The sequence below is a fragment of the Bufo gargarizans genome, chromosome 3, assembly GCF_014858855.1.
Source record: "Bufo gargarizans isolate SCDJY-AF-19 chromosome 3, ASM1485885v1, whole genome shotgun sequence".
Lineage (NCBI taxonomy): Eukaryota > Metazoa > Chordata > Amphibia > Anura > Bufonidae > Bufo > Bufo gargarizans.
This window is the reverse complement of record NC_058082.1, coordinates 44,547,679-44,573,600: the sequence shown is the minus strand read 5'-3', so window position 1 is coordinate 44,573,600 and position 25,922 is coordinate 44,547,679. Positions and strand designations below refer to the sequence as shown.

The 25,922-nt window shown below is 48.3% G+C and overlaps 1 protein-coding gene across 3 annotated transcripts; it reads right to left on the bottom strand.

Annotated features, from left to right (window-relative positions):
* Positions 1–1,704: 1,704 nt before the first annotated feature.
* Positions 1,705–17,022, bottom strand: LOC122931216 (zinc finger protein 771-like). 3 transcript variants are annotated; one of them, XM_044285251.1, is made up of 9 exons: positions 16,751–17,022; positions 12,562–12,720; positions 12,315–12,473; positions 12,122–12,245; positions 11,940–12,037; positions 10,908–11,004; positions 8,215–8,312; positions 7,972–8,071; positions 1,705–4,207 (listed from the first exon to the last, which is right to left on the bottom strand). In XM_044285251.1, the coding sequence occupies exons 2-9, from the start codon at positions 12,673–12,675 to the stop codon at positions 3,507–3,509; spliced, it is 1,491 nt and encodes a 496-aa protein (XP_044141186.1). In that variant the 5' UTR covers positions 12,676–12,720; positions 16,751–17,022; the 3' UTR covers positions 1,705–3,506. The 3 variants fall into 3 exon arrangements, with proteins under 3 accessions (XP_044141186.1, XP_044141185.1, XP_044141184.1); XM_044285250.1 differs by having other exon boundaries at positions 1,706–4,210; positions 12,562–12,705; positions 16,751–17,019; XM_044285249.1 differs by having other exon boundaries at positions 1,706–4,210; positions 16,751–17,018.
* Positions 17,023–25,922: the final 8,900 nt, after the last annotated feature.

The following is a 25,922-nucleotide window of genomic DNA, read 5'->3' as shown; positions in this document are numbered from 1 at the left end:
GACCAGCTGCAGCACTGATGTGCATTCTGACAGAAGCATTGCGCTGCTGTCAGATTACACGCAAGTCGGTGTATGCGGCGCTGCAAGACGGGATTTTCTCCTCTGCAGTGACAGATACGTTTGCCAAGGCATACGAGCTGAGGAGGAGGCGGCGTTCCTATGCTTTGGCAAACACTTTGTATATATATATAAAAAAAAAAAAAAAAATCCCGGCAATGATTTATTCATCCACATCGATTGATGCGAATGGAGAAATCTGGTTTGCCAGGGCATACGAGCTAAGTGGGTATGGATGTAGGGCGGAGCTCCTATGTCCTGGCAGACGCCTTTCCCCTCCATTTTTTTTTTTTGGCAGAGATTTTTTCATCCACATTGATCGATGCGAATGAAGAAATCTGTGCCGTTCATTTTTTTCTTTCAGCCCAGAGGCTGAACGAAAAAAAAAAATCTCATTACCTGTATGCTCAATATAAGGAGAATAGCAGAAACTCCTAATGCTGGCCATACATGTAATGATTGCGGAGACCCTCAAATGCCAGGGCAGTACAAACACCCCACAACTGACCCCATTTTGGAAAGAAGACACCCCAAGGTATTCGCTGAGGGGCATATTGAGTCCATGAAAGATTTAAATTTTTGTCCTAAGTTAGCGGAAAGTGAGACTTTGTGAGAAAAAACAAATAAAAAAATCAATTTCCGCTAACTTATGCAAAAAAAAAAAAAAATTCTATGAACTTGCCAGGCCCCTCATTGGATACCTTGGGGTGTCTTCTTTCCAAAGTGGGGTCACATGTGGGGTATTTATACTGCCCTGGCTTTTTAGGGGCCCTAAAGCGTGAGAAGTAGTCTGGGATCCAAATGTCTAAAAATGCCCTCCTAAAAGGAATTTGGGCCGCTTTGCGCATCTAGGCTGCAAAAAAGTGTCACACATGTGGTATCGCCGTACTCAGGAGAAGTTGGGGAATGTGTTTTGGGGTGTCATTTTACATATACCCATGCTGGGTGAGATAAACATCTTGGTCAAATGCCAACTTTGTATAAAAAAATTGGAAAAGTTGTCTTTTGCCAGGATATTTCTCTCACCCAGCATGGGTATATGTAAAATGACACCCCAAAACACATTCCCCAACTTCTCCTGAGTACGGCGATACCAGATGTGTGACACTTTTTTGCAGCCAAGGTGGGCAAAGGGGCGCATATTCCAAAGTGCACCTTTCGGATTTCGCTGGTGATTTTTTACACATTTTGATTGCAAGGTACTTCTCACACATTTGGGCCCCTAAATTGCCAGGGCAGTATAACTACGCCACAAGTGACCCCATTTTGGAAAGAAGACACCCCAAGGTATTCCGTGAGGGGCATGGCGAGTTCCTAGAATTTTTTATTTTTTGTCGCAAGTTAGTGGAATATGAGACTTTGTAAGGAAAAAAGAGAAAAAAAATAAAAATAAATCATCATTTTCCACTAACTTGTGACAAAAAAAAAAAAAATTCGAGGAACTCGCCGTGCCCCTCACGGAATACCTTGGGGTGTCTTCTTTCCAAAATGGGGTCACTTGTGGCGTAGTTATACTGCCCTGGCAATTTAGGGGCCCAAATGTGTGAGAAGTACCTTGCAATCAAAATGTGTAAAAAATGGCCTGCGAAACCCGAAAGGTGCACACACACCCTGCTGCACAGGAAGTCATTGCAGCTGCCATAAAGCGCACACATCCTGCTGCACAGGAAGTCATTGCAGCTGCCATAAAGCGCACACACCCTGCTGCACAGGAAGTCATTGCAGCTGCCGTAAAGCGCACACACCCTGCTGCACAGGAAGTCATTGCAGCTGCCATAAAGCGCACACACCCTGCTGCACAGGAAGTCATTGCAGCTGCCATAAAGCGCACACACCCTGCTGCACAGGAAGTCATTGCAGCTGCCATAAAGCGCACACACCCTGCTGCACAGGGAGTCATTGCAGCTGCCATAAAGCGCACACACCCTGCTGCACAGGAAGGAGGTGTAGGATATGGCCGCCACCACCAGGGACATTTAAAGACACAGTAAACACAATCTTCCTCTTCTGCTGACATTTAATCAGAATTAAATACATGATTCCTTACCACACACAAAAGGCAGAAATCACTTCTCTCCCCGTGGGGGGCTTAAAAACAGCAACTGCAACCGACACGCAGAGGCATTACCTTCAGAACTGTGCTGCCACTGGCCACATGAGCAGGGTCTGGCGGTGGGGGGCAGGCGGACCCTCTGTTCTTACCCCAACAGAACAGCTCAGAATCTGCAGAATGTGATCAGTGTCCTGAGCATCAGGAGCGTCACAGTGAAGGTCGATAATCACAAACTCGAGAAATACGGGCAAACATTTTTGGGAAAGTTTCCAGTGGGAACATGTTTTCGATGCAGAGAATAGAGAGGTATTCCAGCTTCATGATATTGATGAGGTATCTTCAGATCGTTGGGGGTCTGACTCTGCACCGTGTTCACCTGAGCCCCGTCTACACTGCGGGGGTGCAGGGTAATTATAACTGTTCTTCCCATTTCAAGTAATAGGAAAGTGCGTTACCCTGCACCCCCGCTGCAATGTAGACGGCGTGCAGGTGAACACTGAAGAGCGCGCACAACTGCCGCGGCCCCTTCAAACAGCTGATCAGAGGGGGTGCTGAGAGTCAGAGGGGTGAAGAGAACACAATTCAGATAAGACCAAAACACCACTAGTGATGTCTGCGACTGCGCTCAATGCCAAGAGGCTGCCAAGCAAGCGCAGGGAACAGAAGGCTGTTTTTCTCTATGTAGACTGAGAAGAAGCCTTACAGCTGAGGAGGGAAATATCAGTGCTGCTCCATCATGTCCTTCCTCTCTACACGGAGCAGCAGGCCGTTCCCGGAGACTCCATCGACAATTTACGAGAGTTGTCTACACAATATATTTATGTTTGATACATGGGACATTTGGATCAGCGATATCAGATGATGTTTCACACTCGATGACACAGGTTTAGACATAAGTGTTTCTGCACTTGGGGGGATTGAGCCAACAGGAGGCTTCTCATGTGATTGATTTCCAGGGAGAACTTACAGAGGGAAAGGCTCTCAGTCTGGATAGTGGCGCATACAACCAATATGGCTGACCGCTACTTCCTGTCCAACACAAGCTTAAGTTGGTACTATTCTCTGCCAACTCGTGACAGGAGTTTTAGCTTCTGCAATGTCTGTACAGTTCAGTGGTTCCATGATACCAGGTGCCAACTCTCAAAGTAAGAGAGTTTCCACCCTATGACAGGTTGTCCTTGGAGGTGTAAGGGTTTCAAGGGATTCCTATGCTTGATAACTCCTGATGGTGGAGGCTGTTCCTGAATGCAACCACAAGAGCCATCTCCAGTTTCAGCCCGAGTATGGGTCTCTGAGGAGATCAGATCCCTCTTTCTTCTAATGCGCCCATCATTTTGGGTCCACACCCACAATCTCAGGTGAGATTCCACTTGCCACCCTACTGGGTGAATCGTCATTACTTATCTCCTGCGTGGATCTGCCAGTGTCTTACAAGACCTTTTTTGGTTGTGAAGGATTTGTTGCACTGAGAACAGGAGAACATCTTCAGCCCCAAGTGGCTTATTTTGTGCGCAGAGAGGGTGGATTTGTGGGCAAACGATTTTCCGCATTCAGAACATGAAAATGGCCGCTCCCCGGTGTGAGTCCTCTCGTGTTCTACAAGAAGCGATCGTCTCGAAAAACTCTTCCCGCACTCAGAGCATGAGAACGGCCTTTCGCCAGTGTGAAGGAACCGATGTTTGTCAAGTGCGGACTTCTGGGTGAAGCATTTGCCGCAATCTGTGCAGGAGAATGGCTTCTCCCCCGTGTGGATCCTCAAATGGTTCACGTACGTGGATCTCATGGTGAAGCTCTGACCGCAAAAGGAGCATGAGAAGGGCTTGAAGCCCGTGTGAGTCCTCTCGTGGTCGATGACAATGGACCTATGGGCGAATCTCTGCCCGCAGTAAGAACAGGCAAAGGGCTTTTCTCCCGTGTGGATTCTCTGGTGGTCGACGAGTGAAGTTTTGTGTTTAAAACATTTCCCGCAGTCAGGACATGAAAATGGAGCTTCGCCCGTGTGGGTCCGTTTGTGCCTATTAAGTTTTGACTTATGGGTAAAATATTTACCACATTCAGTACAGGGGAATATGTTATCCAGACTGGACGAGGCTGGACCTGCTGAAAGAGAGAGAAGGAGACTTTCTCATTATACATGCACTTCGGAGTTTTGCATTTGTGGCGACTGAAGGCGGTGTAACCCTAAGGCCTCTTTCTCACGGGCGTCATGGATTTGGGCCAGATAAGATGCGGGTGCGTCGCGGGAAAATGTGCGATTGCAAAACATTTTAATGTGTTGTGCATGCGCGTGAGAAAAATCGGCATGTTTGGTACCCAAACCCGAACTTCTTCGCAGAAGTTCGGGTTTGGGTTAGGTGTTGTGTAGATTGTATTATTTTCCCTTATAACATGGTTATAATGGAAAATAATAGCATTCTTAATACAGAATGCATAGTACAATAGGGCTGCAGGGGTTACATTTTTTTTTAACTCACCTTAATCCACTTGTTCGCGCAGCCCGGCTTCTCTTCTTTCTTCTTCCTTGAGGAAAAGGACCTGTGGTGACGTCACTACGCTCATCACATGGTCCGTCACATGATCCATCACCATGGTGATGTCACCACAGGTCCTTTTCCCCCTGGACAGCAAAGAAGAAGATAGAAGAGAAGCCGGGCTGCGCGAACAAGTGGATGAGGTGAGTTAAATATTTATTTTTAACCCCTCCAGCCCTATTTTACTAAGCATTCTGTATTCAGAATGCTATTATTTTCCCTCATAACCATGTTATAAGGGAAAATAATAATGATCGGGTCCCCATCCCGATCATCTCCTAGCAACCGTGCGTGAAAATCGCACCGCATCCGCACTTGCTTGCGATTTTCACGCAGCCCCATTCACTTCTATAGGGCCTGCGTTGCGTGAAAAACGCACAATATAGAACATGCTGCGATTTTCACGCAACGCACAAGTGATGCGTGAAAATCACCACTCATGTGCACAGCCCCATAGAAATGAATGGGTCCGGATTCAGTGCGTTCCCCTCACGCATCGCACCCGCGCGGAAATCTCGCCCTTGTGAAAGAGGCCTAAAGCTGGCCATACATACAAGATGTATTCTCACCATTATGTGTATGGAGCCTTCTGACACCATCTCACAACAGGTTCAGGGGAGAGAACCATAGGACAAGTTGGATTTCAATATGACCGGGCCCTTTGTTCTCATGGAGATGTCGCCACCAGCTTTCTCCCCTTTCCCATAGCTTTCAGCTCATTCGTTCGGCAGGTTAAAGGGGTTTTCAGAGACCTACATTTTGATGACCTACAGTACATTTGGAAAGTCTTTAGACCCTTTCACTTTTTCACAGTTTGTTATGTTGCTCCTTGTTCTAAAATTTTTTAAGAAAATCCATTTTTTTCTGCAGTCCTACATAATGAGAAAGTGAGAACAGAATGTGAGAAATGGTTGCTAATTTATTGAAAAGGAAAAATTAAAATCTTGCACTGACATAAGTCTTCAGACCCTTTACTCAGGACTTCTCTAAAGCCCCTTTGGCAGTGATTCCAGCCTCCAGTCTTCTTGGGATGATGCCACAAGGTTTACACTCTTGGATTTGGGGAGTTTCTGCCATTCTTCTCAAGCTCTGTCAGGTTGGATGGGGGCTGGCGGTGGACACACATCTTCAGGTCTCTCCAGAGACGTTCCATTGGGTTCAGAGCTCTGGCTGGGCCACTCAAGGACAGAGGTGACCCCAAGCCGCTCCTGTGTTGTCTTGGCTGTATGCTTAGTCATTGTCTTGTTGGCACGTGATCCTTCAGCCCAGTCTGAGATCCAGAGCTCTGGATCAGGTTTTCATTAAAGGGGGTTTCCTGAGAATTTAATACTGATGGCCTATCCTCTGCATAGGTCACCAGTATCTGATTGATTGGGGGTCTGACACGCAGGACCCCTGCTGATCATCTGTTTGAGAAGGCACAAGTGCTCGCAATATCGCGGCCTTCTCCTAGCTTTCCCTAGGCCAGTGACGTCACATTTATTGGTCACGTGGCCTAGGTGCAGCTCAGCTCCATTGAAGGGAATGAGGCTGAGCTGCAATACCAAGCACAGCCACTATACTATGTACGGCGCTGTGCTTGGTAAGCTGTGAGAAGGCAGCAGCACTCTCAGGAGCCCCAGTGTCTTCTCAAACAGCTGATCAGCGGGGGTCCTAGGTATCGGACCCCCACTGATCAGATACTGATAACCTATGAAGAGGATAGGCCATCAGTATTAAAATCTCATAAAACTCTTTTAAGAATATCTCTGTACTTTGCTCCGTTCAGCTTTCCCTCAACCCTGACCAGTCTCCCTGTCCCCCCAGGATGATGCTGCCACCACCATGCTTCACTGTAGGGATAGTATTGAGCAGGGCCTAGTTTCCTTTAAACATGATGCTTAGACTGAGGCTACAAGGTCTAATTTTGGTTTTGTCAGACCAGAGAATCTTCATTTCTCACACTTTTGAGTCCCTTAGGTGTTTTTTTTTTTTTTTTTTTGTACAAACCCCAGGTGTCTTTTACCAAGGAGAGGCTTCTTCTTGGCCACTCTGCCATAAAGCCCAGATCGGTGGAGGCTGCAGTGATGGTTGACCTTCTGGAAGTTTCTCCCATCTGCACACAGGATTTTTGGAGCTCAGCCGGAGAGACCATTGGGTTCTCTAGGAAGGGTCCTGGTGGTTCCAAACTTCTTCCATTTAGGAATTGCAGAGACCACTGTGCTTTTGGGGAAATTCCAGTGCAGCAGAAATGTTGTTGCCCCCTTCTCCAGATCTGTGCCTCCACACAGTCCTTTCCTCCTCATGGCTTGGTTTTTGCTGTGATATGCATTGTCCGCTGTGAGACCTTATATAGACAGGGCTGTATCTTCTCAAATCATGTCCAATCAACTGAATTTACCTCAGGTGGACTCCAATCAAGGTGCAGAAACATCTCAAAGATGATCAACAGAAATGGGAGGTCCCGGAGCAAAAGGTCAAGTGTCATCGCAAAGGGTCTGAATACTTGGGTCCATATGCAATTTTAGTTTTTTCTTTTTGATAAATTAGCAAAAACGTATGTATACAATGCTGTTCTCGCTGTCTCATTATGGGGTACTGAGTGCAGATCGATGGGAGAAGACGAGAATTTTATTTTATTTTAGCACAAGGAGCAACATAACAAAATGTGAAAAAGTGAAAGGATCTGAAGACGTCGTATCCTCAGGATTAGAGATGAAGGAATCAATTCGCATTGTGAATTGTTTCTTTCATCAAACGGACTCCTTGAGCAGCGAGGGGCTGGCAGCGCTACTCAGGAGGCTCCCCCCCTCTCTGCTGATTGACAGGCCAGACTTCTCGCGCCTCTGCTGCTGCGTCCGGAAGTAAAGTGGCACATGCAGTTGGCTCTTGCGCTGTAAGATATTCGGCGCTGTCAATCACTGGGGAAGGGAGCTAATGTCTGAGTCGAATCAATTCGCTCATCTCTACTCAGGATAGGTCATTAACCCCTTTATGATAAGGTCCGTATACATACGGTGCTCGTCGTCTCTTTAAAGATAGCGCCTGCTCCTTAACGCAGTGGTCATCATAGCCTCCGGGTGCCTGCTGTTTTACAACTACTGCTTGGACCCCCACCAATCATAAGAATGGGGGCCCCGTGCCCTGCTGTGGAGCCGCCTAAAAATTATACCGAGCGGCTGGTTGGGCATGCTGTCAGCCACTCCCCCGGGGACGAGTACAACGCTCGGCTATCTCTGGAACTCCCACAGAAATGAAAGGAGATCGCGGGAAAACTACCCCAGCTGCTGATCATGAGATCGTTCTCCATGCTTGTGAGGCCCACATTCTCCATAAGAGGTCACCACTCACCTGGGCTGATATCTGCCAGAGTCTTCTGATCACACGGCTCCTCCTCCTCCCACACCTTCGTCTCCATAACTTCAACTTTGATAATTCTTAAGCTTCCATCCTAAATAGAGCGCAATTTTGTTAAGGTGGCAACAAGGGCACTTACCTGGCTGAGATACAAGAGGCTGGGACCATTCAGTCATGTGCGATGCACAATATAATAACTGTTCTACACATCAAGCATCCGGTGGAATCATCACCTACTTCATCATCCTCCGGTACGCTGGGACTTTCCTCTGTAGACTCCTGTGGATCGACCATTCTGGGATGTCTCTTTGATGCATTTCTCTTACTGGACTCATCTGTAGGAGACGGATACTAACTGAATATTGGGTTCTGGATGTTGGAGAATCAGGATTAGATCTGAATGTCCGCCATGTTGTCTTAGTCAGACATCTTATATTTCTACCTTAAAGCTTAGCTAAAGAGTCACCTTGAATACTGATATAACGTTGCTAAGAAAATAAGGTCCTTAGGTGATCAATTAAAGCCTATTTTCTCTGTTTAGGACGAGCCGGTTATGAGAGCATGGAGTCTTAGTGACATATTTACCGTATTTTTCGCTTTATAAGACGCACTCCCCCCCTCAAAAGTGGGGGGAAAATGGACGTGCGTCTTATAAAGCGGATACTTCGCTGGCCACTATGCTGCACAGCGCGGCCAGTGAAGTATCAGTGTGGAGGGAGGAGGCAGGGACACTCATGGCGGGGCATTAGAGTATAGCATTAAGACAGCGCAGACCGGCAGCTCCCTCGGTCATGCACTGCCTGCCCCAGCTCCCTCCTCATGAGCCGCCTGCCGCAGCTCCCTCGGTCATGCGCCGCCTGACCCGCCTGCCTGTTCATTCATAAAGTGAGATAAGAAGGCAGGCGGCGCATGAGGAGGGAGCTACGGCAGGCGGCGCATGACCGAGGTAGCTGACGGTCTGCGCCGCCTTAATGCTATACTTACGGTACTACAGTAAGTACCGAACAGTGCGGTATACATTTAGATATAGATCGGATTGAATGTATTTAACAGTTGCAGGGCCCGGTGTATTAGAGTAGAGTCACTGCACCGGGCCCCGCCATGAGTGTCTCCGCCTCCTCCCTCCACACTGATGCATCTGATGGGGGATCTGTAGATGACACTTATGGGGATCTGTGGATGACATGTCATCCACAGATCCCCCATAACAGTGCGGCATCCACAGATCCCCCATAACAGTGCGGCATCCACAGATCCCCCATAACAGTGCGGCATCCACAGATCCCCCCATAACAGTGCGGCATCCACAGATCCCCCCATAACAGTGCGGCATCCACAGATCCCCCCATAACAGTGCGGCATCCACAGATCCCCCATAACAGTGCGGCATCCACAGATCCCCCATAACAGTGCGGCATCCACAGAGCCTCCATAACAGTGTGTCCTCCACAGATCCCCCATAACAGTGCGTCCTCCACAGATCCCCCATAACAGTGCGGCATCCACAGATCCCCCATAACAGTGCGGCATCCACAGATCCCCCATAACAGTGTGTCATCCACAGATCCCCCATAACAGTGCGGCATCCACAGATCCCCCATAACAGTGCGGCATCCACAGATCCCCCATAACAGTGCGGCATCCACAGATCCCCCATAACAGTGTGTCATCCACAGATCCCCCATAACAGTGCGGCATCCACAGACTACCATTAGTTCAAAACCTACCAAAAGCACACCTTTTGGTTCAAATTTTTCTTTTCTTATTTTTCTCCTCAAAAACCTAGGTGAGTCTTATCATCAGGTGCGTCTTATAAAGCGAAAAATACGGTATGTCCTCCAGAGGTTCTTTTAGATACTTGGTTAGTGGACATTTAACTATCATGACGTATAGAGAGGCGGACGTCTTCCTTATGCATATTGATGTTGGAGGTGCAACTTATGTACGTCAATGGTTATGAATAGCAAAGCATTTGTGAGGCCACGTGCTATGTATAATAATGATTATTTATAGAGCTGAACATTGATGTATAGGATAGCGGCCTTCCATCCGGTGGCATCAGAGGCAGAGCGTACCCTTTCTTCGTATAATAATGATGTGATTTAGGTGTGTCACCATTCACTCCTATGGATTGCGGTATACTGCGACAAACCTGTATTATAATACTATTTATTCCTTTGTTCTCTGGGGTATAATAAAGCGTATTTGGGGACATAACACACAGACAGCACTGCCTTTTTATCTACTGCTGCTACGCCCCTCCATCTACCTCATGCCTCTGCATGACGTGCGGTCTTTCTGCTCTTGTCTCTGAATAAACTAAAGAATCTTCCCAAGAAGAAGTCGTCTCAAGAAGTTTTGTGTTGTTGCGGCCAATTTCCAACACTGGACACACACATGCTCCTGTGGCATATGATTCATGGAATTTTATAGACGTGGCTTCTGAATTAGAGTCCATGAGGCCAGCGCGTATCCTCCTGAATTCCATGCTTACCCCCAATGGCAGGCCCGCAAGCACTGTACACATCTAGAGGCAGCAGTGGACTGGTCACGGACCCTAGAGGCAAACTTCCCAGTTGGCTGATACCAAGGGGGCTGCCTCCCAGGTAAGTAATGATCTGATGTTCCCTCCTTACTCCAGAATTCAACTGTATTGCCATCCTGAAGCAACAGGAGTAGGAGAACAGATCGCGGCAGTCGGCGATGGCTGCCACAAAGGGGCAGCTTCTGCGGGGGGATTTTGTGCTGCTGGGACATTATATTGTGCTGCACTGTGGTATTTACCCTCTGCTGGGATGGTATAATGTGCCGTAATATGGTACTGCTGGCTCGGCCTATTAGTCTTGGCCCTACCATCTGTCACTTTGGATGCCTACAACATGGGACCACTTTAATTCCCAGTCGGCTCCTGTCTCAAGGTCGTTACTCACCTGGGCTGATATCCTGGGGAAGCTTCTCCATATCCTCCCCGTCTTCTAATACATCCGACTCCACAACTTCAACTTTAATCATTGTTAAGCTTCCATCCTAAACAGAGCAGATATTCAGACCCTGGTGCATGGCATCGCATCGGGGGAGATTTATCATCAGTTTTCAGGGGTCTGCGCTGCTGTAATTTGCACCAAATGTCGCACCATATTTGATCAATTTGGTGCATCTTGAAGTCTAAGGCTACTTTCACACTAGCGACAGGGGACTCCGGCAGGCTGTTCCGGTGGGTGAACAGCCTGTCGGATGCGTCCTGCCGCTGGTGAACGTGTGCCCCTGGACTGCCGCTCCGTCCCCATTTACTATAATGGAGGCGGGGGCGGAGTTTCATATGTAGGGGATTGTTCAGAAGGCTGTTGGGTGGGATGGTAGGGGATCTTGGAGACTAACTTACTACTGCCAGGAGCAGAAGAAATGCATGCCCTGGACCCACCATTAAGGCAACATTCAAATGGCGTGTGCAGTGTCCAGCTGCTATATGCATTGGGAAAGTGTATACCAGTGTATATGTCAAACCTACCCATAGACTTGCATTGACCCAACAGAGGTCAGTGTCATCTGGCCTCCACCGGGCCATAAAACATTGAAATAACTTTTTTTGTTGCTGTTGTTGACATGTCTTTTTTTTTTATATGGAAGCCTAAGCAGAAACATATGCCACTGTCTGGTTATACACTGGCATACAGCATCTGTTGGAGGTATGTCGGTAAAATCCTCCATAAATGCTGTGGGAATAGGCCCTAAGAGATGATCAAAGATTTCAGTCACTGACTGTGCTCCTCCAGAGAAAGAAGCTCTTTGCTTCTGCTAATGAAATGGATCCCAATTGTGTGTGTGTGGGGGGCACCGTCAGTCATCTCAACATGCCTAATAGGACATATAGAGAGGGACTGATGACAGAAGAATATGAGCGTATGTTACCAAACTTGTTCTACAGTTCATGTGCAGGTGGAATCATCCTCCTCGCCACCTACCTGATCATCCTGGGGGACACTGTGACTTTCCTCTGTAGACTCCTGTGGATAGTCAGGACTGGGACGTCTCTTCACTGAGATTCTCTTATTGGACCCATCTAAAGACGAAACATGCAGGGACTGAACACACTGTATATATAGGATTTATTGGAGGATGTTTGCCTCTAGCTTATATCACTTACCCAGTGATGCGACGGGCGACTGAATCTCCATCATGACGTCTTTGTACAGATCCTTCTGTTCTTCTAAGTACTCCCACTCCTCCACAGAGAGATAGACAGCGACGTCCTGACACCTTACAGAAACCTGACACATACAACGAGATGCTCATCACTGTCCAGACACGTTGTCCCTGTGTAGACCCCTATTCCTCACCTCTCCAGTCAGCAGCTCAATGATCTTGTTGGTGAGGTCTAGGATGCTCTTATGGTGTCTCTTTTGTATCAGTGAGTGAGGAGGAGACCCTGTTGTGAGGTTCTGAGCCCTGCTATGTCCTCTCAAAGGTTTGGTGGACTTCTTCACTGGTCCGTAATCCTAATGAAATAGAAACCAAAGGAGGCAACTAGAAGAAATACACGAAGAACTTCCCAAAATCATACGTGACATCTCCAGAATGCCTCACCTCTCCGGTCAGCAGGTAGATGATCTCCAGGGTGACACTTAGTATCCTCTTGGTCATCTCATCATTGTCAGTCTTCATCCTCAGCCGATCAGTCATGGAGAGGACCCAGACCATGCAAGGACCTCAGCAGTGACAATTCTGAGGCTGCAAAAAAGATAACTGTAGGAAAAGACAGGTTCTAGATAAAATGCCTGGATCACCGATGAATACAGTCAAAACAATCACTTGTTGCATGTACGCCAGATATTATCTCAGGAACATCCACACAATGGTCTTCTATTAGTACAAGGCTCAAGAAAGACCATGATGAGAGGGGGAAATCTACATAGGGATTGAACAAGACGACAAGGGGAGGGAGAGTTTAGCAAGCTCCGTGCGCCAGCTTTCTGGTTTACAAAATTGCTGCAAAGTTTAACATAAGCCGTTTCATGACTTTGTGTTGCTACCACCTCTTTCGAAAAGTGAGAATAGTTAACCAGATGAGTAAATGTAGACCAGATTTATCAAATGTGACTCTGTAAAAAGTTATAAAAAACCCTAGCCAATTCCCCTCCAGTGGGTCGCAAAAACCAAACAATTTATTTCTAAAAACACGCCAAACATTTCAAACAACATGCAATGATCTGATGCCAAATAAGGCAAAAATGCCTTCAAAAATTTAGCACTAGAGTACAATGTACCAAATTATTAAGAGGCTTACTCTTAATAAATCTGATTCATCTGTGCCTGTCCGTGGGCCAGAAAATCTCTGTTGGCTTCCTCACTACTGCCACTATTTCACTGACCTTTACAACCCTGCAGCAACGGTATCTCCTGAAGGCCATGGGCCCTCATCTGCCCCCACACATTCTGAGGGGGAAGTGCCTTCTGGTCCTGTCATGGCTGCCCCTTGCCACAAGGACCGCAGCCTGATTTTCTTAGCATTACTGTACGTAAGTCCTCAAATCCTGTCAGCACCACTGTGAACTATAGCTGAAGACCTCACAGCTAGGAGAAGATGAACGGTAAATACCTTGTGACTGATGTAGATTTGTGCTAAAATTTGTGTCAGTTTTTGGCATAAATTTTTCATCTATAGCCACCCCCCTCCCACTAAGACAAAGCCCTTTTATGTGACAATGAACAAAAAGAGGGAGACAATGAAGAAGAGGACGACAACAGACAAGAAGAAGTAGAGGAGGAGGACGACAACAGAGAAGAAGAAGTAGAGGAGGAGGACGACAACAGACAAGAAGAAGTAGAGGAGGAGGACGACAACAGACAAGAAGAAGTAGAGGAGGAGGACGACAACAGACAAGAAGAAGTAGAGGAGGAGGAGGACGACAACAGACAAGAAGAAGTAGAGGAGGAGGACAATGGACAAGAAGAAGAGGAGGAGGGGAACAGACAAGAAGAAGTAGAGGAGGAGGACAACGGACAAGAAGAAGAGGAGGAGGGCAACAGACAAGAAGAAGAGGAGGAGGGCAACAGACAAGAAGAAGAGGAGGAGGGCAACAGACAAGAAGAAGAGGAGGAGGGCAACAGACAAGAAGAAGAGGAGGAGGGCAACAGACAAGAAGAGGAGGAGGGCAACAGACAAGAAGAGGAGAAAAACGGACAAGAAGAGGAAGAGGAGGACAACTGACTAGAAGAAGAGGAGGAGGGCAACGGACAAGAAGAGGATGAGGGCAACAGACAAGAAGAAGAGGAGGAGGGCAACAGACAAGAAGAAGAGGAGGAGGGCAACAGACAAGCAGAAGAGGAGGAGGGCAACAGACAAGCAGAAGAGGAGGAGGGCAACAGACAAGCAGAAGAGGAGGAGGGCAACAGACAAGCAGAAGAGGAGGAGGGCAACAGACAAGCAGAAGAAGAAGAACCATATTGGATATCTTCTTTTAGCTATCCAAAACAATAAAAACACAGATGACAAAGAAGAAGAGGAGGAGGAGAACAACGGACTAGAAGAAGCAGAGGAGGAGGAGGCTAACGGACAAGAAGCAGAGGAGGAGGAGGATAACGGACAAGAAGCAGAGGAGGAGGAGGATAACGGACAAGAAGCAGGAGGAGGAGGAGGATAACGGACAAGAAGCAGGAGGAGGAGGAGGAGGAGGAGGATAACGGACAAGAAGCAGGAGGAGGAGGAGGAGGAGGATAACGGACAAGAAGCATGAGGAGGAGGAGGATAACGGACAAGAAGCATGAGGAGGAGGAGGATAACGGACAAGAAGCATGAGGAGGAGGAGGATAACGGACAAGAAGCATGAGGAGGAGGAGGAGGATAACGGACAAGAAGCATGAGGAGGAGGAGGAGGATAACGGACAAGAAGCATGAGGAGGAGGAGGAGGATAACGGACAAGAAGCAGAGGAGGAGGAGGATAACGGACAAGAAGCAGGAGGAGGAGGAGGATAACGGACAAGAAGCAGGAGGAGGAGGAGGATAACGGACAAGAAGCAGGAGGAGGAGGAGGATAACGGACAAGAAGCAGGAGGAGGAGGAGGATAACGGACAAGAAGCAGGAGGAGGAGGAGGATAACGGACAAGAAGCATGAGGAGGAGGAGGATAACGGACAAGAAGCATGAGGAGGAGGAGGATAACGGACAAGAAGCATGAGGAGGAGGAGGATAACGGACAAGAAGCAGGAGAAGGAGGAGGATAACGGACAAGAAGCAGGAGGAGGAGGAGGATAACGGACAAGAAGCAGGAGGAGGAGGAGGATAACGGACAAGAAGCAGGAGGAGGAGGAGGAGGACAACGGACAAGAAACAGAGGAGAAGGACAACGGACAAGAAGCAGAGGAGAAGGACAACGGACAAGAAGCAGAGGAGAAGGACAACGGACAAGAAGCAGAGGAGAAGGACAACGGACAAGAAGCAGAGGAGAAGGACAACGGACAAGAAGCAGAGGAGAAGGACAACGGACAAGAAGCAGAGGAGAAGGACAACGGACAAGAAGCAGAGGAGAAGGACAACGGACAAGAAGCAGAGGAGAAGGACAACGGACAAGAAGCAGAGGAGAAGGACAACGGACAAGAAGCAGAGGAGAAGGACAACGGACAAGAAGCAGAGGAGAAGGACAACGGACAAGAAGCAGAGGAGAAGGACAACGGACAAGAAGCAGAGGGGAAGAACAACAGACAAGAAGAAGAGGAGAAGGACAACGGACAAGAAGCAGAGGAGAAGGACAACGGACAAGAAGCAGAGGGGAAGAACAACAGACAAGAAGAAGAGGAGAGGAATGGACAAGAAGAAAAGGAGGGCAACGGACAAGAAGAAGAGGACAATAAAAAAGAAGGGGAGGACAATGAAAATGAAGATAATAAAGATAAGCAAAACAATTAAATAGAAGGAGCAGACAATGAACAAGAAGAGGAAAACAAATCGGAAGACTACGAAGAAGACCAAAACAATAAAAAAGGAAGAGAAAGACAATGAACAGGAAGACAATGAAAAAGAGGTTTTAGGCTGTTCCGGCAGAGAATAGCCTCCTGGAGGTCTCTGGATCTGGCATTGCCAGACGGTACCGAAATGCCCCCCAGTCCCATTGACTATAATGGGGTCTGAAGGAGATCCAACTGCTACCCAACCAGAACTCCTGCCGGCAGTGTGAAAGCAGCCAAACTATTAGACAGGATTAATAAATCTTCCCCATTAATCAAGATGAAAAACAGGACAACGAACGAGAAGAATCAGACAACAAATAAGATGTGGAGTAAGAAGAAAGGGGCCAAGTCTACAACCAGAAGAAACACAAGGTGACAAATACTGAACGAGGAGCTTACAGTCTAGACGAGGACAATAAAACTCTGCTCCTCTGCAGATACCGTGCGGCACGCGTTATAGTCACAGGTTGCAATCGTATGCAGCACTGCAGCAAAAATGCGATCTGACCGCCCTGTGTGAACACAGCCAGTGTCTGATTTTTTTTCTCTTCCGTCTTCAGCGTGTAGACGGCCAACGTTATTAATACCGCACTTATAATAAATCACATACATTTGGACCTCAGTCCTAAGAACCAATGATGAGAAAAACATGGAGGCGTTGCCCATAGTAACCAGGTTTCAACTGTCACCTTTCCTAGAGCAGGTTAGAAAATGAAAGCAGCCATCTGATTGGTTGCTAAGGGTAACGCCTCCCCGTCTGCTCTAGAGGTCATACTGGAGCGGAGGAGCCGCCGGGGTCGGTAATAATCATAGTATAGTAGGTGTCACCTCCTTCATGAGACGCTCCCGTTCATAGCCGCTCCTATAAACATCAATGGAAACCGATTGAGCACCGCAGAGGTTTCTGGGAGTCCTCATCATGTGATCGCCGCACCGTTACTTTCCCCACAGCGTAAGGCTACAGGAAAATGGCGCCTGCTTTATGCTCTGCTTTACCATAACGATATATATCGGGGCTGAGAAGTAAAATATCACAGTGCAAGGGAAAATGCCGTCCTGTTTTTCCCGTAAAATTGCTACAGAGCAGAAGGGATAATCATTATATGCTTCCAGATCAACGTGGCCGCCTCCTCCCTGCACCGAGGACAGCGACGTCTATAACACAGTATAGAGACTTTAGCCCCTAGTGGTGAGAAAGCGCAATCCTTATGGGGTAATTCTTATCTACGGCTAGCCAATCCATGCATAGAGGGGGCGGGGTTTGCAGTTCCTTTTCGCGAAGAAAATCAGACGGGCAAAGAGTAACAGGAAATGACGTAACATTTTCCGGTTTTAGCCGAAGCCATTGTTACTATTGGCAAGGGCTGTAAAAGGATGAATTTTGACGAAGAATTTCAGAGTTTTGGGCTGCTTCAGTCCAAGATGGCGCTGTGTGCATTGCAGGCGTTTATTGTAAAAAAAAAAAAATTCAGTTTTTTCCCCCCTAAAATAGGGGCCTCATAGAGATGAATACGTAGTTTCACAAGGAAATGGTAAAAATAAACACTAAAATTCTCCTTGTGTACTCCGGGCCTCACTGTTGCATCGCTCCCTGTTTCGCTCCCTGTTCAGGTAGTTGAAGGTTGCTGTGATGTTTCACACTCTGTGGTAGCTCTTGTATGATGTGACTATAGGCGTCACTAGGTTATTCCTTGCCCCTGCCCCCACTGATTCACCCTTAAAACGCTGGGCGCTGCTGCTAGTACAGCCAGGGCCGTCTTTAACGTTGGACAAAAGGGGATGCTGCCCTGGGCCCAGTTGCTCTTGGGGGGCCCAAGGCAGATGCCTCTTGAGCCCTGCTGGCCACTGGTGACGTGGGGGGTGGCAGCAGGGCACAGGGAGATGAACGCTTCCATTGTGGAAGCGCTCATCTCCATAGTCATCTGTATCGCTGTCCTCAGGACAGCGATACAGGTGGATGTGCTGCGGTGGGGCAGGGGAGGGAGAGGCATCTCCCTTCCCCTTTCCTCTGATAGGCTGCAGGCCTAGTGCCTGCAGCCTATCAGAGGCTGTTGCAGGTGGCGCGATGACGTCATTGCGCCGCCTGAGCCATACAGCGCGGGACTAAGGCCAGAAGAGGCCTGCATCGTATCGCTGCGAGCCTGATGGAGGTAAGTATGTGTTCATTTTTTTTATATGGTACTACTACTGGCACATGATTCCCCCAATCATGTGCCATCTATGGGGGCACCTGTTACTGGCACATGATTAGGGGGCATCTATGGGGGCACCTGTTATTGGCACATGATTGGGGGCATCTATTAGAGTACTTGTTACTGTCACATGATTGGGGGGCATCTATGGGGGCACCTGTTATTGGCACATGATTGGGGGCATCTATGAGTGCACTTGTTACTGGTACATGATTGGGGGCATCTATGGGGCACTTGTTACTGGCACATGATTGGGGGGCATCTATTAGAATACTTGTTACTGTCACATGATTAGAGGGCATCTATGAGAGTACTTGTTACTGGCACATGATTGGTAGGCATCTATGGGGGCATTTGTTATTGGCACATGATTGGGGGGGGGCATCTATGGGGACACCTGTTACTGGTACATGATTGGGGGGCATCTATGAGGGTACTTGTTACTGGCACATGATTGGGGGGCATCTATGGGGACACTTGTTACTGGCACATGATTGGGGGCATCTGTGGGGGCACTTGTTACTGGCACATGATTGGGGGGCATCTATGGGGGTACTTGTTACTGGCACATTGGGGGCATCTATGGGGGCACATCTTACTGGCACATTATTGGTGGCACTTTTTACTGGCACATTATAGGTGGCACTATGAGGGCACTTCATACTGGCACATTATTGGGGGCTTCTACTGAGGCCACAAAGAAGGGGTATTTTATACTGGGGCACATTATGGTGGGTATTGTGGGGAAGGGGAGAGAGGAGTACTATGGGCTCATCTATGGAGGCACTAAGAAGGGGTATTATATACTTGCAAATTATAGGGGACACTGAGGGCATCTACTGGGGCACTTTATATGGGTCATTTTATACTGGTACATTATGGGGGCACTAGGAAGAAGGGGGGAGAGGAGCACTATGGGGCATTTACTGGGGGCACTATATAGGGGTATAATATATTGGCACATTATGGGAACACTATGGGGACATTAGCTCAACTCGGGACATTAAAAGGGGGTATTTTTTGCACTGGCACATTATAAGGAAAATGATTACTACTGGGGGGCATTATGATGGGCTTTATTACTACTGGGGGTCTATGGGAGCATTATTACTTCTGGGGCACAGTGGGGACATGTTGGGGGCACTGTAGGAGCACTATTACTACCATGTGTGCTCTAGCAGAGAATTATTCCTATTGGTTGGACTTTTGGGAGAACTATTACTGTGGGGGCACCTTGGCACAGTATCAGCTTACCACAATAATTTTTTGGGGACGTTATGTTTACACTATTAGTGTCAGGGGCACTATTTGCAGGGCGCAGTTATTTTAGGGCACTGTGTGCCAATAATTATTGGGGGGCACTATCTGCATGGTACTACTATTATCAGGGGGTTTATCTGTTTCTGCAGCACAGTATTGGGGAGCACAGCGGCACAGTATTGGGGGTGGTAGGATGATTTGTCCAGAAAAAAAAAAGTAATTTTCAAAATACTATATATTTGTGTCAGAAGTTGTGCTTTTTTAATTTTCAGAATAATGATGCAGCCATTTTATTTGATACTTTTGTGCTGATTCTTTCTTTTCTCTATATTAAGGAACACTCTAGTCACCAGAACCACAACAGCTAAACGTGGTAGTTCCGGTGTCTGTAGCGCGTCTCTGCAAGCTTTGTAATGTAAACGCTGCATTACTGCCAAGGAACCTCTAGTGGCCGCTCATCATTATTACAGTTTACTACTCTACGCGGTGTGTGGATTTTTTTTTGTTGTTGTTGTGGTGGAGGGCGTGATTGCTTGCTAGGGTGTGGGAAAGCGGGATCCAGGTGGCCCAAGTAAATTCTTGCCCAGGGTCCAATCAATATTAAAGACGGCCCTGAGTACAGCTGCAATCTGTCAGTTTTGCCAAACTGAAAGTGCTGCCGATGCTGCCCACCCGCTTCACTACGGGCTCCTCGGCAGTCGGCAGCCTAGTGAATCTTCCCCCGCCCACCTCAGTTGCTATTGGCTGGGAGGGAGAGGGCAGCACTGCCATTGGCTGCCTGTGTATTTCAGCCTAGCAGGGCCTGCAGAGGCAGAAAAGAATGCAGCTTTGGGATTTAACATCAGGAAACATCGTTGCGCGCCCGTCCCCCTGCCACCGCGCCTAGAGGAAGAAGGCACGAGGACAGAGCACATCAGAAGTGTAAGTACCTTTTCTATCTGCGATGCACCCCTGACCAGCGCCCCCTGCGTTACATGCACCTCTGACCAGCGCCCCCTGCGTTACATGCACCCCTGACCAGCGCCCCGTGAGTTACACGCACCCCAGACTAAGGCTACTTTCGCACTGGCGTTTTGGCTTTCAGTTTGTGAGATCCGTTCAGGGCTCTCACAGGCGGTCCAAAACGGATCAGTTTTGCCCTGATGCCTTCTGAATGGAAAAGGATCCGCTCAGAATGCATCAGTTTGCAGCGTTTTGCGGTCCGTCTGACGAAACTGAGACAAACGGATCAGTTTTCACTGACACAATCTGGCACAATAGAAAACGGATCCGTCCTCTATGGACTTTCAACGGTGTTCAAGACGGATCCGTCATGGCTATGTTAAAGATAATACAAACGGATCCGTTCTGAACGGATGCAGACGGTTGTATTATCTGAACGGATCCGTCTGTGCAGATCCATGACGGATCCGCACCAACCGCGAGTGTGAAAGTAGCCTTAGGTGGTATTAGTTGCACATCCCAACAACACCCACAGGGTTATTTCACAAAAGGGTGAGAAGTTTGGAGAAGTGAACAATACAGGACAACATGGCTCACTGTCCTCCTCAGTTATGTTCTCCTAGATTGTTCCCTTCTCCAAACTCTTCACCTTCTGTGAATAACCCTGTGAGCGCCTGTCCATTGGTCTTCAGTGACCTGTTTAACATATGGGATTATTTGCACAGCCCCGGTGTTTGCTGAAACTGCTTTAAACTATAAAGAAAAGTTTTGGAGAGCGTTTCTCACTTTCTCAGCTCTGAAGCCTTACCGAGGAAGAAAGGAAAACTCTTGAACGCTCGTCTTTGGTTAGTACATAATAAGCTATCCCTGACCGCAATACTCCCGGATTTTGTAACCCTATTTATATATGTACTTATTTCGTTTTTTCAGTAGTATGATTAAGTGGTGAAAATTATTATTTCCCCCCCATTTTTGACTGTGGTATCTTATGTGCCCCCCTATATATTGTTCCTAGAGTCGCCACCGGATGTGACTTACGTAACTATGGACGCCACGTCACCGAGGTCTGGTGACTACTCCTGGAGGATGGGGATCGTGGTGCAGGATGATTTTACCAGTTAGTGCATCACAAAGTGTTTATGATCCTGATTTGCCAACTTCAAGACAACCCCTTGTAGAGGATTAAGTGGCAAAGGTCATGACCTAAATTTAGGAAGACCTAAATAAGGCTACTTTGACACTAGCGGCACGGACCTCCGGCAGGCTGTTCCGTCGGATGAGCAGCTTGCCAGATCCCTCCTGCCGCTAGTGACCGTGTGCCCCCGGACTGCCGCTCCGTCCCCATTGACTATAATGGGGGCGGAGTTCGGCAGAGGCACGCCAGCGCACGGCGAGAGGCTGCCGGAATTAATGTCAGACACGTTGTAGTTTTATTCCGGCGGCCTCTCGCCATGCGTTGGCGTGCCTCTGCCGGAACTCCGCCCCCATTATAGTCAATGGGGACGGAGCAGCAGTCCGGGGGCACGCGGTCACTAGCGGCAGGACGGATCCGGAAGGCTGTTCACCCGACAGAACAGCCTGCCGGAGGTCCGTGCCGCTAATGTGAAAGTAGCCTAATAGACGTTCTGTCCAGTATACAATACACAATGGCCTCTTTGGTATCTCCAATTCTGTGGGCAGCTGTGGCCCCTCTCTCCCGCTGGGTAATGGTGGCGTTTCCACTCTTGAGGAGCTGGAGGATGTACCGAGGAGCCACACGTGGAGTCCAGGAGGAAACAATAAAAATCTTCCAATTCCTCTGTCAGCATCGGGCAGGGTGCACAGCTAACGGTGTGAGGCACTGTGGAGGGAGCGGGCTGCTGTGGAGGGAGCGGGCTGCTGTGGAGGTCACTGTGGAGGGAGCGGGCTGCTGTGGAGGTCAAAGTATGGGGGTAATCTGCTGTGGAGGTCACTGTGGAGGGAGCGGGCTGCTGTGGAAGTCAAAGTATGGGGGTTATCTGCTGTGGAGGTCACTGTGGAGGGAGCGGGCTGCTGTGGAGGTCACTGTGGAAGGAGCGGGCTGCTGTGGAGGTCACTGTGGAAGGAGCGGGCTGCTGTGGAGGTCACTGTGGAAGGAGCGGGCTGCTGTGGAGGTCACTGTGGAGGGAGCGGGCTGCTGTGGAAGTCAAAGTATGGGGGTTATCTGCTGTGGAGGTCACTGTGGAAGGAGCGGGCTGCTGTGGAGGTCACTGTGGAGGGAGCGGGCTGCTGTGGAGGTCACTGTGGAAGGAGCGGGCTGCTGTGGAGGTCACTGTGGAAGGAGCGGGCTGCTGTGGAGGTCACTGTGGAGGGAGCGGGCTGCTGTGGAGGTCACTGTGGAAGGAGCGGGCTGCTGTGGAGGTCACTGTGGAAGGAGCGGGCTGCTGTGGAGGTCACTGTGGAGGGAGCGGGCTGCTGTGGAGGTCACTGTGGAGGGAGCGGGCTGCTGTGGAGGTCACTGTGGAGGGAGCGGGCTGCTGTGGAAGTCAAAGTATGGGGGTTATCTGCTGTGGAGGTCACTATTAAGGGGGAAGGGTGCTATAGAGGTCACTGTTATGGGGAACACTGTGGTCATCTTACCTCACACAAAAACATTAAACAAAATAGTGGAAATATACCCGTGTGAAGCCGGGTCATCCTGCTAGTATAGTTATATACAGGAGATGCCCAGGTTATGCCAGCATTCTCCATATCACTATATACAAGAAGATGTATAACTTATACCAGCTGCACATATATAATTACATACAGGAGATGCCCAGGTTATACCAGCATGGTCCATATCACTGTATACAAGAAGATGTATAACTTATACCAGCTGTACATATATAATTATATACAGGAGATGCCCAGGTTATACCAGCATGATCCATATCACTATATACAAGAAGATGTGTAACTTATACCAGCTGTACATATATAATTATATACAGGAGATGCCTAGGTTATACCGGCATGGTCCATAACACTATATACAAGAAGATGTGTAACTTATACCAGCTGTACATATATAATTATATACAGGAGATGCCCAGGTTATACCAGCATGGTCCATATCACTGTATACAAGAAGATGTATAACTTATACCAGCTGTACATATATAATTATATACAGGAGATGCCCAGGTTATACCAGCATGGTCCATATCACTGTATACAAGAAGATGTATAACTTATACCAGCTGTACATATATAATTATATACAGGAGATACCCAGGTTATACCAGCTGTACATATATAATTATATACAGGAGATGCCCAGGTTATACCAGCATGCTCCATATCACTATATACAAGAAGATGTATAACTTATACCAGCTGTACATATATAATTATATACAGGAGATACCCAGGTTATACCAGCATGCTCCATATCACTATATACAAGATGCATAACGTATACCAGCTGTACATATATAATTATATACAGGAGATACCAGGGGTCGAGTCGAGGGGGAACGCGTGGGAACGGCGTTCCTGCACTTTTTTCATGGCAGGAACGCCGTTCCCTTTCGTCATGGTCTGTGTGTGGCGGGGCAGGCAGTGTGCGGTGGCGGCGGCAGGCACTGAGATGAGAGCTTCCATTGTGGAAGCGAAGCGCTCATCTCCATGGTGATCTGTTTCTGTTTATATCGCTGTCCTCAGGACAGCAATACAAACAGAAGGCTGCGGAGGAGCAGGGCAGGGAGGTGTGTCCCTTTCCTGTTCCTCTGATAGGCTGCCGGCACTACTAGGCCGGCAGCCTATCAGAGGCCAGCGTAGGCGGCGCGATGACGTCATCGCGCCGCCGGCCTGAGCCGTACAGTGCTAGAGTCAGGACACAGGCTGGAAGAGGCCTGCATCGCTCCAAAGAGGTAAGTATAAGTGTTAATTTTTTTAACTATATTATACTGGCACATGATTAGGGAATTTGGGGGGGCCCTGGTATTATACTGGTCTGGCACATGATTGGGGAATTTGAGGGGGCCCTGGAATTACTGGCACAGATTGGGGGGGGTCTGTCTGGTATTACTGGCACATGATTGGGGGGGGGGGGTCTGGTATAGTGGCACATGATCGGGGGGTCTGGTCTGGTATTACAATACTGCCACATGATTGGGTGGGTCTGGTATTACTGGCACATGACTGGGGGGGTCTGGTATTACTGGCACATGATTGGGGGGGTCCGGTATTACTGGCACATGATGGGGGGGGGGGTCTGGTATTACTGGCACATGATTGGGGGGGTCTGGTATTACTGGCACATGATTGGGGGGGCTGTTATTACTGGCTGATGAGAGGCACTGGGGGGCTGATGAGAGGCACTGGGGCTCTTATCTGAGGTCTGATTGGGGGTCATTCATATTGGGTGAAAACAAAAAAATATTGTGGTATACTTAGTGTACGCCTATTTATACAATTGAACCAAATATTATGAAGATAGGCGCTAAAACAAAATAACAATAATTTTATTGGGTATTCTGCATTAAAATAAAGGGTGTCCACCTATCAGTGCCACGGTCAGCACTGACTAAAGTTATTAGCTGTGAAAACCTGCATCTGAGTCCAGGATATCAACCCGGAAGGTGTGCAGGCGTCACACACTAAACCCACCAACACAAAGGGGGCTTATTTCACCAAAGGGTCTAAAGCAAGCAACCCAGGTGAAAAACTATCTAGGAGGATCCGTGGTGCTGTGAAACCACCAAGAGACACTCCTAACAGTGAGTGTAAGCGCGCATGCACTCACTGCACCAAGATAGTAACGGTGCAGGATTGTGGCAGAGCATTAACCCTTCCTCCAAAGTGGTGTATGGAGAGGGGATTGCACTGACACACACCTATATGTTATCAGCTCAACGCGTTTCCATGCATAAATGCTGCACTTCATCAGGAGCTGTATGCACCATGCTATATCAAAGCCCACAGCCTCTGCAGTGATATTAAGCAGAGGCGGTAGATGACATAAGACAGTGAGGTAACCTGCCTACCACCGAAACCCTCTAGTGTGAGGTACGGTGTTTATAACAACAGACCACTGTCCTGCCGTTGTATCAAAGCCCACAGCCTCTGCGATGGTGTTAAGCAGAGGCGGTAGATGACATGGAACAGTAAAGTACCCTGCCTGACACCGAGTCCCTCTAGTGTGAGGTACGGTGCTTTCAACAACAGACAACTGTCCTGCCTAAAGCTACACACCTCTAGGTTGAGGTGTAGCGTGCTAGTGTGCAATCACATCGGCGCTGTAATGGCCGCAAGCGGCCCACAGAACGCCAAGATTTACAGGAGAAACCCCGCCCTGCCAGACACGCCCCCATCTCCCAGCCATTCAGGTTAAGGAGGCTCGCTCCGTGTCAGCCAATCACTAACAGAGGAGGGACTACATGGGTCTCAGGGAAGGCGCTATGCGCCGTATTACATGAGGGAATTATAAAGCGGCTTGACATAATGTCACCGCAATATCGCACCATATTAATCCATATACAGTGGGGAAGATACACAATGGAGGGATATGGTAACAAGTAGACACATAGCCTACACGATATCCAATATGGACAAACAGCCCATGTTAACTCATTCATTGCTGGAAAGAATTGAAAATCTCGGCG

Coding starts and splice junctions, on each gene's coding strand:
- LOC122931216 (XM_044285250.1), bottom strand. CDS start 12,675: ATGGTCTGGGTCCTCTCCATGACTGATCGGCTGAGGATGAAGACTGAC. Junction 11,005..11,939: donor GTGTCCCCCAGGATGATCAG/GTAGGTGGCGAG, acceptor TGCTCTGTTTAG/GATGGAAGCTTAACAATGAT. Junction 4,211..7,971: donor TCTGGCAGATATCAGCCCAG/GTGAGTGGTGAC, acceptor TCTCTCTTTCAG/CAGGTCCAGCCTCGTCCAGT.